We start from the raw sequence: 14,030 nt of genomic DNA, 5'->3' as shown, positions 1-14,030 counted from the left end.
CAAGCACACAGTTAGGGAGGGGGACAAGAAAACAAAACAGGAAAATAGGAAATATGATAAGGTACATGAAAACTGAATAAACAGGTCAATACTGAACTAGAATAAAAAAATTAAGTATATACAGACTATGAGTCAAATCATGCAAAGTTTCAATTCAACTTCACACATGCCTCCCATTCAACAGATAAAGAGTGGCCCTACAGCTCCTGCCCCCAACAGTGATTCCTTGGCACAGAGATCAGTGAAGGGAGATAGCCTGTTGCAGAGCTGTGCCTTCATCCACTATTTCCCTCTATCGCCACACACTGAGAATGCAAGCTCTCTCATCCTCACTGAACATCAATCTCCTCCTGTCTGCAATGTGCAACACTTCAGCACCTTTCATAAAGAATAGGCTCAGTTTATGGCACAGCCCCCTTTTGTACTGTGCAGCCATAAGGGGGGTGAGACAGATGGGGAGAGAAGCAGGCAGTAAAACAGTTTCCGCCCAGTGAATCACATTCAGACCCTCACACGGGCGAATAGGGGCTGACCCCTGCCAGGCGATGACATAAACACTGACAAACAAAGGACCTGAGCTCTGAGCAAGTGAGGATCTTAAAGGGTCTAAAGCTGCAAAAACAAACTCAGTGTGACATGTGGGTTTGGTCTGATACACATAGAAACTGTAAGATTAAGGATTTAAAACAGTGAATTTCATGGCAAGTTCTGCTGCTTGTTTGCTTAAAAAAAGACAAAGAAACAAACTTGATTTAACTTGACTGAACATTGTCCTTTCTTTCAACAAAGATATGCTTCAGAAACAGCGGTAAAGGCTGCTGAGAAGGAGCAGGTGTATCTGCTGAATGGATACAGAAACAACTCCCACCCTCCCCGGTGAAAGAGAGGATTTAACTCTGCTGAGGCACCACGGAGGAGGCAACAAAAGAGATTTGCAAGGGACGCACTAAGATGACATCATGTCAGATCAATTAGAGATAAGGGGAACACATTCAATTACTCAAGGTTTCGAAAACCCACCCCATCAGCTGGTGTAATTTATGGAGCATGAACGTGTAAAATACTCGAAAAAGCAGCAGCACAATGAGGCTATAGGCACCACTCGTTGATTTAACAGTAGCAGAACATGTGCGCAACTCAAAGTGTGCCAAGATTACTTATGGGCCGGGTAAGCCTATAGAGTAGTCGGCGGAGTCTTTATGAGAGGTTCCCCAGCTCTCCATGTGTGGCAGTTGTTTTATTTCAGTGGGAGAGAAAAAACCCACACAAAGCGCCGTAATCACACTGGAGATCCTGGATGTAACCATGGAAGCGTTTGTCTCCGTCCTCAATGGACTGCCCGGCCATTCATTTACTGATTGCGCTGAATCAATATTTAGGCTTTTCAATTTTATTAGCTGCTCCAAGGGGGTATTTTTGGCACAGCGCAAAAAGAAATTAGCAGTGGCCAACCACTTTTAATCGTTTTCTTATAGTCGTACACAATACGTCTGCGTGAGCTGTCTGGCATAATTGATGAGGAGTATCGCTACTCATTTGTTTCTTTCATTCTTTGTACTTTCATTTTACCACCGACAATAGAGGCTCGAGTCACCGATCATTTATCTGACTCGACTGCTTTAAGACAAATTCACTTCTGTCCAAGAAACTGAACGGTGTGTCACATAGACATATCTTTGCATGCATCCTCAAGTCTTTCTGCTTAATTAATATCACAAAGTTTTTTTCTGATAGCCACGCATTCTTAATACTAGCTCAGTCACAATAAAAGCATGTAAACATCTACAAACAAAGCAATGATAAATGATTATGTGACCTTACCTGACACCTTGCTTGGCCTCTCAGTCCAAGATAATTTACAATAATATCTTTATTGCTGAGGATAACATCGGTGAACGCTCCCGGTGTTGTCAGCTCCACCTCCTCTCAAACAGCAGCAAATGATAACTGCATCATTTCGTAAATAAAGCTACTGAATCGAATATCCCAAGTGTTTTACTTTCCTACATGGGATGAAGCGCGTCTGTCATCTAACGGGACTGAAGCCGGCTGAAATAACCAAAACGCAGCAGTTCCCCCGTCTGTTTCAGACTCTCTCCTTACGACTCAAAACTCCGGTCTCCAGCGGCCATGTGGGAGCTCCTGCTACTGTATGAGTACGCCTCACTGCGCCAATAGAAAGATTAGTTTGTAGCTGCTCAGAGACTCATGTCGTCTCGCGGTCGCTGCCTTAATGAGACAAGATATTTTAATCCCATTTGTCTCTTCAGGATTCACACCATGGTCGCACCGTTTGCTGGCGAACAGCTCCACTTTGTGGGCCTTACACGCAACGCTAGAGCTGCCGCTCTCTCTGTGGCTTCTTCACAGCCAGTAAGTTGAGCTCTACTTTTCTTACTCCTCATAAATTTGGCAAATTGAATCTGAAATAAATTTGAGATGTGACAACATTTTATAAGTGAGTTAAATAGATGCAAACTTGCATGAAATCTTGAAAATTTACATTAATTATGTCCTCAGCAAAACTGTTGGAAGCCTATTGGTCCATGAATATGGCTTTATTCTGTATAACCCTCCATACTCGCAGCTGGAATCTTATTGGCCAGATTGTATTTTTATTAAGGCATGGCAAATTTAAGAAGCTAAACTGGCATAAATGTTGCTAATATAAAACATAAATAAATACATAAGACAAGATAACTTTTATCGAAAGGCCTGAGGTTTTCAATGGTGGGGACCAATAACATATCTTTTGCGCCACCTCGCGGTGAAAGCTTCAACTGGGCTTGATTCGTAAGCGATAACGTCATTACGTAAATATTCTGGTGACGTGGCTTGAGCAGTTGAAACGGTGGTAGCTAGCAAGTAGGTAACAAACCAACGACAAGGTGAGATCGAAGACAATCTAGCGGAATTATGGAAATTGTCGAGGACATCTGACCGAACGGTGTTCCATTTTTCAGGTATGGACAGGGTTGGACGGCTTTTTGAAAACAAGTTTTTGACTACTGTCCAGTAAATCACCGCAAAGCCCATAAATGTTCGAAAAACATTCGTATATGGACGTTAGTTAGCACTAGCTTCGCTTATGCAGCTGGGTTTCAGTTTGCTTACGTCGTCGAACAGTGTATGTCCGATCAGTTTTACACTTTTGTTTTTTTTAATTTTACGCACTATTTTAAGGTCCACTGACAGTTTACTTAAGCTTGTGGCTTAAAGAGAAGGGCTTGGATTTGAATTGTACTATCGATTGGCCAAATACCCGACTGAAGTCGCGCTGGATGAGAGAAATAGACTTGACAGCTGCTTCGTTTAACCACGCAAATTAAACTGTAACCACTTGGAAAGCGTCAATCACGTCCCTAAGTACCTGTTTAAAAAGATAGTGGTGTGCTTCTGGTTGGTTATTTTGAGTTTTAGCCGTGTTAACGTCGTAGCTAACATTATTCTCGATGCTCAGGACGTCTGGCTTTTAGTATAAACTTTAGACTACAGTCAATACTGTAATAGGGTAAAAGTCGGGAATCATTATCTGATGAGATATCCCTCGGACGTTCGTGGCATGGCAGACATTGGGTGAGAGAGAGTACAAAGGTTACATAAACAGAAGACCATGACATCTTATCCAGCTTATTTAATATAAATCAAATGCCCAGAACGGTACGATAGGTGTTATTTTACGTGTGCTCGTCGTTCTAATTTAGCTATTAGAAATGTAGAGTTATTGTGAATAAACGTCCTTTCTACCAAGGCTCGTGTTATTGCCCCACCCCCAGAGAAATGTTCAGTTTGGTCTTGAAATGTGTCAATCCATACAGGCCAGCAGTCACTGCCATCATTTTGAAATATTTATATCTTAATCAATATATTTAGTTTTATTTGAAAAGGGTGCTTACACTTGCAGCTGAGGCGGTACTATACAAGGTGGTAGATCTCGGTAAAAGGGATTCACTTTACCGTTTGTCCCACATTTCTAAAAATCAGTGACTTCCAAGTCACTGCCAGGTATGGCTATGATGTGACGGGGCCACCCATCAATTTTGTTGGTACACGTTTAATCCCACTCACTTCTTTAGAATGAACTGAGTCAGCTTGTTAATACAAACGAGCTTTACATGTCATCCTTGTGGTTGAAGCAACTTCTCAATCATCTCTCCTTTTTCCCCATACAGTGAGGAAAAATGTCTAATAGAAATCAGCACTATGGGTCTGCCACCATGGTGCAGCCTGCCAATGGAGGTCATACATATCTATTTGGAAACAATGGCTCAGAGAATGACCAGTCAGAGGAGGATGGAGAAAGTTTTGAGCTACGGCCACGTGGAAGAGAGAGGCTACGGAGGAGCACTTCCAGAGAGCGATTGGATGATATTATCTACCTTACACGAGATATCCAGGAGGGGGACACCCTGAACGGCATTGCCCTGCAGTACCATTGCTCGGTGAGTTGTTTTTTTTGTTGTTGTTATAAATCTTGTCTGTCTTTCCTCCTCTTGGGAAGCACACACACTACAATCATGTTTTTACACAAACATGTAATTTCTCTCACGCTGCCACATAACACATAGTCAAACATGCTTTGACCCTTTTTGGATCAGGGACACGAACAGTTTGTCAGCCCTTCAGTAAATATTTAACCAATCAAATTTTTTGCTGATCATAGAATAACAAATATCCATTTTTTTTTAGAGTTTCCTATTGTATCTAATTAACAAAGTTTGAATGCATTTTGATGGACAGAAAGAGAAAGTTCTCAGACTGAACATCCAAAGCTTGTAGGTAAACTAGTGAAGACTTATCTCAACTCTACACTGTGTGTTGAAGAGTTTGGTTATTTTAAAGGCTTACTGTTACCTAATTTCCTGGATTTAGTACAACCCCACCCGCCCCCTCCTTCTTCTTCTTTTGTACAACAGTGTTGTCTACACATGGACAACTGGGCAAAGAATGGATTTTAAAATGTATCTTTAGGCACTTTGATTCTAGCAGTCTGCCACAAAGACTAATTTCTTCCCATTTCTTTCAGTGCATCTATGAAAAATGCCTTGGATAACATAGTTTGGCAGATATAAAAGTGTATTTTTGTGGTATTTTAACAAGGTGATTCCCAAAAAGCTAATGGTCATAAACTTGGCATATCTGCCATGGTTTGCGCACGTGTACTTAAAATATCAACTGTGGAGGAGAAAAGTTGAAGTTGGAGGCCTAAAAAACTTCCTAAAGCAGATGATAAACAGTATCGTGTCCTTAGGAAGCAGGAGAAAATCTATTAGACTTGAGAGATGCATCTGGAACTTCAGCTGATCCATCTACTGTTTATCAAAATAGAAATGGCCACGATGGCAGGGTGGCTGTCAGGCTGCCATTCTTAAACCAGGTGAATGCTAAATTACACAGAAACTGGACTGAAAATCAGTGGCAACAGGTTTAATGGAGGGATGAATCCTTGCAAGAGCCCCGACCTCAGCGTGACTGCAAACGGAACAAAATACAGCCAAGAGCTGTTCCTGAAGACTACTTAGAGAATTGAAAGAAAGCTTGCTCAAGAGGGTGTCAGGCTGTGTTGAATTGAGGCGGTTGTATCAAATATTGACTTTTTTTTAGCTTGTTAGAATTGTACAAACTAGAGCTGTCCCAAACGATTATTTTTCAAACGATTAATCTAGAGATTATTTTTTCGATTAGTCGACTAATCTAACGACTAATTTTACGATTAATCTAACGATTGAGGCTCAACTTAAATGATTTATGTAATTTAAATTGTCAACTTGTAATGCGTGTTTACTACTTGGAACTGGTTGCTACTAGATCGTGGAATTTCGACAGTCAACAGGTAGACTAGAACTACATAATGGCAGAGTATAAAATAGGGATGTTAACCGATGACCGTATGACCGATGGTTGACCGAATCAACGTCGTCCGGTTAGAATTTTTCTGCCGTCGGTTTAAAAAAAAAAAAAAAAAAAAAAAAAAAAATCACTATATCTTTAGAAATGTTATGTGAGCATGAGCCATCCCACGATGGAAGAACAACCGCAGCAGAGCTCACGTAGAGCCCTCCTCAGAGGTCCTCTCTTACACCGGTTGCAACTTGTACGCCGTACATGACGGGTCCTGTCTGCGCAGTTAAAAAAAAAATCGCCACTATTAACCTAAATAAAGCCAATGTGGCTGCGTGTGGACTACAACATAATAATAATTGTAACACTGTAATGGCAAAAGACACAAGACTAACTTAGCCTACTTGTTGTGATATATTCATCTGTACTTAAATAGCAAGACGACAGGAACTTATTGCAAAGTATTTTGTGCAGCATCTAGCTACGCCACAGAGGCTGTTGGCATTCAGTAAGTTTTTTTTTTAACAAAGTCATTGGTTAACCTACTTTCCTGTAACACCGCCAAATGCACCGTTCTCTGTTTGTGACTTTGTAACGGGGGCTTTTAACGGCCCGAGTTCGGTGCCGCGTTTGATTCGTGTTTAAAAAGTACCGTGACTGGAAGGGCGCCGTTGCGCGTAATGTGTGGCTGTGCGTGTCTGCGCAGGCACAGCAATTATTTTTCTACCCAAAACCCTTATTCCTCCACAAGTACGCCTAGAACTAGTGGTCAATGATTGGGGAAAATGTATAATACCAAGAGCACGAACCAACATTAATTGTGTGGTGGGAGCCTAACCAGTCGGCAGAGAAAGATGCGCGACAGGACACAGATATCATAAATGGCACTTATAGAATTTTCGGTGACCGACTTTAATAGACTAATGAGGCTCAGTGGTCGGTCAAGACTTTTTTTAAATTTCGACATCCCTAGTATAAAATCCACCGTCCGATGTTAGCAAATAGATAACACAGAAGAAACATGTCGGGACTGGTAGCGCTAACAGCTTTTTAAACTAGGCAAACACGGGACCTGTTCTAGTCGTAATTAAAAGACGTAAATTTTACACCGGGAATATAACTAGACAACAACTCAACAGTCTAACGTAGCGTTTATTCAGAGAGGATCTTTGGTGTAGCCAACTGCAACTACTGCTACTGCTTGATAAATTAACACCTGACGGAGGTGTGTGGTGGTTGGTAGCTACGCCCCATGTCAGGCTATCACGGCTGAAATGTTTACTCATACAACACGGACACAACCGGCGGGTGTTTAATAAGTTAAACTTACACGTTGTCTCCTTTGTCTGCGGCGCTCAGCTCACCTTTCTTACTTCATGAAATGAAAAAGTATCGTCTCCTGACTCTCTCTGTGAGCTTTTCCAGCCTCGATGTTAGACGCCTGATGTGATCGTCCATGATTAATATCACCATCATGCGGACCATGAACACGATGGCCTCCCCGCTCTCCATATTAGCTTCTTGGTGGTGTTTTTTCTTCTCTCCTTACTTTTACCAGGTTTGGTTTTGTTTTGTTTTGTTGTTGAATGTGACGCTAAACGGCTAACGTAACACGTCACTGACGCAGACGGCTGCGCGCGGCGCATCAGTCCCGACTTGGTCCCGACTCATGAGAGTTCATCTAGTAGGTCGTTTTGGAACAGGGACTTCAACCAAAAAAAAATTATAATTTGCGACGCATCGACGCAAATTATTCATGTCGACGAATTTATGACGTCAAATACGTCGACTATTTGACCCAGCTCTAGTACAAACTCTATTTTTGCGTTATATATTGTTTTTCAGTTTATATTAGCATCTTTCAGTAAATGGCGGCAGCATGTTCTTATTTCCCTTGTAACATATAAAGAGTAAGGCGTGGCTTAAGAATTTTGCACTATACTGCGTGTGTATATATTATGTATAGTAATGCCTTATGAAAGAAACACCACAGGGGCAAGAGAGGAAAAACTTTTAAGTGTGTTTCAAAAGGGGCTATGACACAGTGGAAGCCTGCATTTGTCTGAGTTCACTAGCATGGGAAATCCGTGTGGTGTAATCACAGAAACTTGGATCAGCCAAGGAGACGAAGAAAAAAAAAAAAGAAAAAAAAGAGGGGAAGGGGGTCATCAAGAAAATGTGAGCCAAATCAAACCATGCTTTGGAAAAGAGGCTTGTAAATAGTAGCACGTAGAGCTCCATTAAAATGTAACCAATTAATGCCTTTTGGTATTGCATGGAAAGAACAACAAGCGCACACACATAGAATAATGAAATGAATAAATATATAAATGTTTACGAGACAAAAAGATAAAAACTATTAAAAAAAAAAAAAGTTGAAACTACGACGGCAGGAGACATGTAGGGAAGGGAATTGGTAGGTTTACCATTAATTTAGCAATAGCAAGCAGAATTTTTAAGTTTGTACAGTTTGAAAGCTGCTTTTAAATAATTCTTTCCTCTGTGATTTGTAGGTGGCCGACATTAAACGTGCCAACAACCTCTTGACGGAACAGGACTTCTATGCTTTGCGGTCGGTTAAGATTCCTGTGAGGCGATTCAGTGTCCTCACTGAGACTCATAACACTGGTCCTCTCAAATCTGCCTCTCCCACGGGGGCTACACGTGTGCCCCAGATCTCATCCGTTACATCCCTTCCTTCAGAGTCCTCCACGGATTCTTCTTCTTCCTCTTCTACCGACAGTGTGGAAGGATTTCTCCTGGAGAAGGACAAGGACATTGAGCGGCTAGTGAAATCCACAGGACCATCTCGGAGCAGCCTCAATGAGGTTGTGTCCTCCTTAACGCTGCAACAGCCGCCGCTTGGGGAAGTAGAGTATAAACCAGTACAGAGAAAGGACCCATATTATGGGGCAGACTGGGGCATGAGATGGTGGACTGCTGTGGCTATCATGCTGGTTGTCGGCATTGTCACACCAGTGTTTTATCTGCTGTACTATGAGGTTCTCGTGAAATCGGACGTCAGCCATCATGGTGGTCCCACACAAGCCTATAGCGACATTCATCATGGACAGATCAACAGTAAAAATGGAGACCTTCCTGCTGCAGAAGGTAAACATGTAGAGGCTGTTTTTGGGCATGTGGCCAATGAAGATCCACATAAGCCCAGTTTAGACAATGCAGCAGACAGTGGCAATGCAGGTTTAAAGAAAACATAGCAGGGCATTAGAATTCTACATAGAAATTGTTTGACTCAAAGATGAATAAAACTTTGATTTTATTTTTCCCCCATTTCAAGTAGTCTTATTAAGTTTATACATGAGTGCAATCTGTTTGACTTGGGCATAATGGAAATGTTAATTTCAAAAGATGTAAAGCAGGAGAGAAAGTATCACCACAAATATTCTCTGAGTTTCTTTTTTACCTCAGCGCAGTGAAAAAGGGTCCCAACTTTCTCTGCAAAATTTGTTCTGATCGCTTGGCTTTTTTTCCAGTCGCTGATGCACTTTCATTCGGCTACAAACAATAACCAAGGTATTAGATTCCATCACCCTCGCACATGGTGATGGTTTTGTGGCCGCGCCCTAAGAAAACCATTAATCCTGTGTATTTTGCGTTAAAGCAGCGCAAACACTGTTTGATCCAAGTGCATTTTCTCCCATGCTGGAAACCTGCGTCTTATTATTTATCTTCAAAGTATATTTCTACCACTGTGTCTCAGTTATTTATTTTAAGACAGAGGATTGGTGTTTAATTCCACTCAGTGTTGAATAAATAATCGAATCAAGTTTCTAAATTTTTCGATTAGATCATCTTGAGGAGCTCTGTCCTTTTGACAGAGCTTGGAGAAAACAACATTTTCTTTTGAGAGCATGTTAGGATTACGAGAAATGCACAGCATTGCCAAACTGACTCATGCAGTAATTATGTGATCCTTTAGACATTGTTCTATAGCCCTTTTTATTTGATCAGCATTAACTTGATATTTTATGACAAAGTATCCTGTTGTTTACAGTATGTGCCTTTCAACCTGTGGGAATGTGCTGTGGGCTGAAGAATAAATAAATCTATTTTGAATATATTCTTTTAATTTTACATTCAGCACATATCAAGGCATTTCTTATTTACAATGTTCTTTAAAGGAGACATATTATCCTTTTGTTGTTTGTTTTTTTATAGGCCAACACAATTTTGAGGTCTGTGACATGCTTTGGTCAAAATAATGCAGAAGGACTTTTTAAAAAAATTTTTTTCATCCTTTAAACTTCTGTTCAAGCGGATCATTTTAGGGCATGGACTAACTTACTGGACTCCACTCTGCCCATCATGACTTCAGGGTCTGCTTCTTTCGACATCTGTGGTATTTTAGTAGCTAACATAAAGAATCGTCTCTTACATGGGCAATATTTCATCACTGTTTTATTTTGAAAAGGCTGCTACCAGTGCTGGAATGACAGTGCATTCCCATACAAATGGGAAATCGGAATATCCAAGTTCCATATTGTTAAAGATTAAAGAACGCCTATTAGAAATCAGATTTCCTTGTCAGGACATAACATGAATGGATTTGGTAGAGCTTTTTATACTAATTTCTTACTTGTGGTAAACTACGTGACTAATGAAGGGGATGTTAAGTGCAAAGTAAAAAAAGCATTTCAACTACCCACTCCCACAGTACAGCGACCTTCAACCAAAGGTCACATTTTCAGGTCTAAAACAAAATGGATCGTCTTTTTTTCCCCAAAGTTTTTGAGATAGTCACTTCAAAACACCCAAATATGGGCTCTCAAGCACAATATGTCACCTTTAAAGAAAACTTCATAAAATAATGCAAACAAAACATCACAGCTTAATAGTGTTCCTGACGTCTCTGCAATAACCAACAAACGCGCACATGGTTGTTGAACAGTGCACACTCGCTTCAGTTTCAGTACGTTGCTTCACCATCCATATTATCCTCACTGTCGGCAGCAAAATCTTCACCATTGTCGAAATAGTTTTCAATGTAGTCGTTGTCCTGTCCGGAAACAAAAAGGAAACGCGGGTAAAGTGCAACGTTGAGTCATGGTAACACTATGCGAAACAAATCCAGCAGGCTAGACTATTTGTGATCAAACCTCTTCGAGATCCTCTTCTTCAAATTCTTCCCCTTCGATTTCTTCCTCATCCTCATTTCCAGCTTTCTTCTCAGTCTCATCATCTGATTTCTCTGGGTTCAAGTCATCCTTCTTGGCCAGTTCCTGACACATTAACATTAGCCGATTTATGAAAGTCATACTCGACATCCAGAGGACATACATGTTGTTGGTAAGTACACATACAGTGCATATGAAAGGTTTTCCAAAAACTAATACACCTGTGCTGCACACTTGGACGCACCTCACCACCTGTGACATCTTAGACAGGTTAGGATGTTCAGTTCATTTCACATAAGAACAGATGGACACCAGTCAAGTTGTAAACTGACTGCTACAAACCACTGGTGCACCAGGTTGGTAGTAAGTGTCATAAATAATATATTTCTGTCTTTCTTTTTTTTTCTTTGTATCTGAGGAGGATTAAGATTGTTGAGAGGGGAAAAAGGAAAGTCTTAAGATACGTCTGAAACATCTGAAACATTCTGAACATTAACTTTGTACGGACTTCGGGGCCCTCGTGAGTGAGGATACCAAGTACCCCAACACGTGGAGGCAAACTAAGCAGCAAATATAATGCGCGGTAGTTGAACATGGACCAAACAAATGAGGAGAAAGCTTACTTCCAGTTTATTTAAAACGTCCGCTGTGTCTTTGGAGGATATCTTCACAGTTTTGTTCTTTGTGCCTGTTGTGGTAAAACGTTTGGTCTTTAGTTTACAAGTCGCCCGACGGAAGCTCATAACATACAGGATGGCGTTGACATACCTATTTTAGGTCTAGGTTTTTTACTTCGGGGCATCAGTTCTTTAGGAAAAAGGTTCCAGTCTAAAATTTAAAAAGCAATCTTTGCATCACTTTCCTATTTTTTTTTTTTTTTTTGTGTTGAGTTGAGTTTGCTCTAATTCCACAACAGTGTGTTATGCAGGTACCTGGAGTCCACTCCTCGTGGTCCATCTGGCTTTGCTTCAGGTATCTCTCTGTGTATTTCTCCACTTCTGTTAAATATGAACAATAATACAACCTTAAATAAGAGATAATTAACATCATATTTGAAAGTAAATGATTGCTGCTGATTCACAGTTACTGCATGGGCAAAAAGTATTAATCTAGGATAAGATGGTCTAAAAATTATATCTATTCTTTCCGTACTACTTGCTATAGATGTATTGTACATTAGCTGAAAAATAGATCTCAGAGAGGCTTGCAAAGCAAGACCAAAGAAATCATGTTAAAACTGCAAGATGAGACAGCGGCTGTAACTGAATATTCTGCCATGATTATGCCCTTTTCCTTTTCCTATATGTGAATCTCATTAAATGTTGTTACACCTTCCTAAAAGCTGCATTATCCTTCCTAACAGCAGCTCAAATTGTCTTGCTGTAGCAATTCAATGAGACGTCAGGTTTCTCGTGCCCCACTCTGCTCCTCACCTGCTTTGTTGGACTGGGATTTGATGTTATGTGGCAGCCGTTGCATTGCTCCCCTCATCTCCTGCTTTAAGGCCAGCATGTAGTCTTCTTCCTCACCAGCCTTCAGTGGAACTGGTTTGAACTCAGTATTCTAGAGGAGAATAGATCATTTAATTAAGATAAAACACAATAAGGTGTCGTCTGCTTGCCTATGATCAACACCCCGAAGCAGATGTGGCAGCAATACTGAAAATCTCACACTAATTCAGGTATTTAGGCTTTTTTTTTTTTTTTTTAAGAAATCAGGGAGGGTTTCATTTTTATTCAAACTTATGAGCAATAACATATCTTGTTTATAGTTATTAAAAAAAATGGTGGTCTGGCAAGTACCAAATTGCTTTAAACTGATTGTGGATTGATTAAAGGAAAAACAAAGTGCACAGCAAACAAATTTTTTTTTTTTTAAATCAGTCTGCCGAGAAGGGATGCTCAGCGTCTTTGACATGAACAAGAAGCAGAACGGTCTAAAGTAGAAAAAACTAAAACTGGTGTCCCAGATGTCAAGAGTGAGTTGCAGCATGTGAAAAACTCAACATCAGTTGAAATATGTTTATCTTACAGTACAATATACAGTCACTACAAATATTGTGTAAATGAAATACACAGAACATCCTGGTTGAATCTAAGTGACATAAAACCTAACCCTGAGGAGTTTTAGAAGCATCTGGCACTTGTGTATACACACACACACACACACACACACACACATATATATACATATATACGTATAGTCAATGTAAATTTCACCTGCCTCATTGAAACGTCAAACTAAACTGCAGATACAGGCTACTTCTCTACCTTTTAGAAAACGTATGCACTCTGACGGTTAGGTGATTTAATGCACTACACAGTGAGGTCATCGTGGGCTCGTGGCATATGTGAGTGTGTGGTTGGTACTTACTGGAAACAACGGGCTAGGCCCCACCCTGGATTCTGGCATGCTGCCCCTGCCGATGCCCAGAGCCTCAATGTTGAAGGTAAAGGCAGCCACTCCACGACCCTTGCCCGCCATGGCTGCAGGTCTCTTCTGTACCTGCAACACAAGAGTCCACATGCCTTCAGTCAGCTTCACTGTCAAACACGTGTTGGCCCCATCGCGGCTTTAATTTGCCTTTATGGGATGTTGCCAGCGAAGCAGCATTAGTCAGCACTGACAAAACACACCAGAGACTCACAGGCACAACGTTTTAGTACTCACTGGAGAACTGTTAGTGAATTGCTCCTTATGTGGAGACGTACAACCCTAAAAGAATATTTTAGGACTGTACAGCGACATTTAGCTCTTACTGAATCTCCCAAGTTTTCAAATGTACATATCGTTAACATTAAGCTGAGCGGTGTTGTCTGTCGTTCGGCACGTTAACTAACACCTAAAGCCACACAAAGTCCCATAAATACAACTACACCTAAGGATGATTTGTACGGTGTTGCTAACACCGGCATGGGAACGTGTGTACTACCTACAAACTACTGGTCAGCATGTGAAAATGTGGCTTTAAATAGCTCCGCCCACGCTCAACGCTTAAGAAGGCGGGGCTTATTTTTTAGCCAATTAAAACCCCTCTTTGATATGTCGTCAGTC

At 40.9% G+C, this 14,030-nt stretch overlaps 3 protein-coding genes across 3 annotated transcripts in view; 1 reads left to right on the top strand and 2 right to left on the bottom strand.

Moving 5' to 3' along the window:
* Positions 1 to 2,170, bottom strand: part of adgrv1 (adhesion G protein-coupled receptor V1) — a 106,670-nt gene extending 104,500 nt beyond the window's left edge. Inside the window, exon 1 of the mRNA XM_075468731.1 lies at positions 1,822 to 2,170. The gene's annotated coding sequence lies outside the window, so the exon portion shown is untranslated. The remainder of the gene's footprint in view (positions 1 to 1,821) is intronic.
* Positions 2,171 to 2,836: 666 nt separating this feature from the next.
* lysmd3 (LysM, putative peptidoglycan-binding, domain containing 3) lies at positions 2,837 to 9,918 on the top strand. The gene is made up of 3 exons (XM_075468729.1): positions 2,837 to 2,963; positions 4,173 to 4,442; positions 8,355 to 9,918. The coding sequence occupies exons 2-3, from the start codon at positions 4,182 to 4,184 to the stop codon at positions 9,057 to 9,059; spliced, it is 966 nt and encodes a 321-aa protein (XP_075324844.1). The 5' UTR covers positions 2,837 to 2,963; positions 4,173 to 4,181; the 3' UTR covers positions 9,060 to 9,918.
* Positions 9,763 to 13,892, bottom strand: polr3g (polymerase (RNA) III (DNA directed) polypeptide G). Its single transcript, XM_075468730.1, has 8 exons — positions 13,647 to 13,892; positions 13,350 to 13,481; positions 12,410 to 12,539; positions 11,909 to 11,974; positions 11,745 to 11,804; positions 11,600 to 11,664; positions 10,959 to 11,081; positions 9,763 to 10,858 (listed from the first exon to the last, which is right to left on the bottom strand). Exons 2-8 carry the CDS (start codon positions 13,458 to 13,460, stop codon positions 10,769 to 10,771), a joined length of 645 nt encoding a protein of 214 aa, XP_075324845.1. The 5' UTR covers positions 13,461 to 13,481; positions 13,647 to 13,892; the 3' UTR covers positions 9,763 to 10,768.
* Between the last annotated feature and the right edge of the window lie 138 nt (positions 13,893 to 14,030).

The sequence above is a fragment of the Odontesthes bonariensis genome, chromosome 6, assembly GCF_027942865.1.
Source record: "Odontesthes bonariensis isolate fOdoBon6 chromosome 6, fOdoBon6.hap1, whole genome shotgun sequence".
NCBI classification, from domain to species: Eukaryota; Metazoa; Chordata; class Actinopteri; order Atheriniformes; family Atherinopsidae; genus Odontesthes; species Odontesthes bonariensis.
This window is presented reverse-complemented; position numbering and strand designations above follow the sequence as displayed.

Bases quoted from the DNA above. Each gene is read 5' to 3' on its own strand.
- lysmd3 (XM_075468729.1), top strand. From the start codon at position 4,182: ATGTCTAATAGAAATCAGCACTATGGGTCTGCCACCATGGTGCAGCCT. The intron at 4,443-8,354 runs GTGAGTTGTTTT...TGTGATTTGTAG, and splicing joins CCCTGCAGTACCATTGCTCG to GTGGCCGACATTAAACGTGC.
- polr3g (XM_075468730.1), bottom strand. From the start codon at position 13,460: ATGGCGGGCAAGGGTCGTGGAGTGGCTGCCTTTACCTTCAACATTGAG. The intron at 11,975-12,409 runs GTGAGGAGCAGA...CATATTTAACAG, and splicing joins ATCCCAGTCCAACAAAGCAG to AAGTGGAGAAATACACAGAG. The intron at 11,805-11,908 runs GTACCTGCATAA...TTTAAATTTTAG, and splicing joins CCACGAGGAGTGGACTCCAG to ACTGGAACCTTTTTCCTAAA.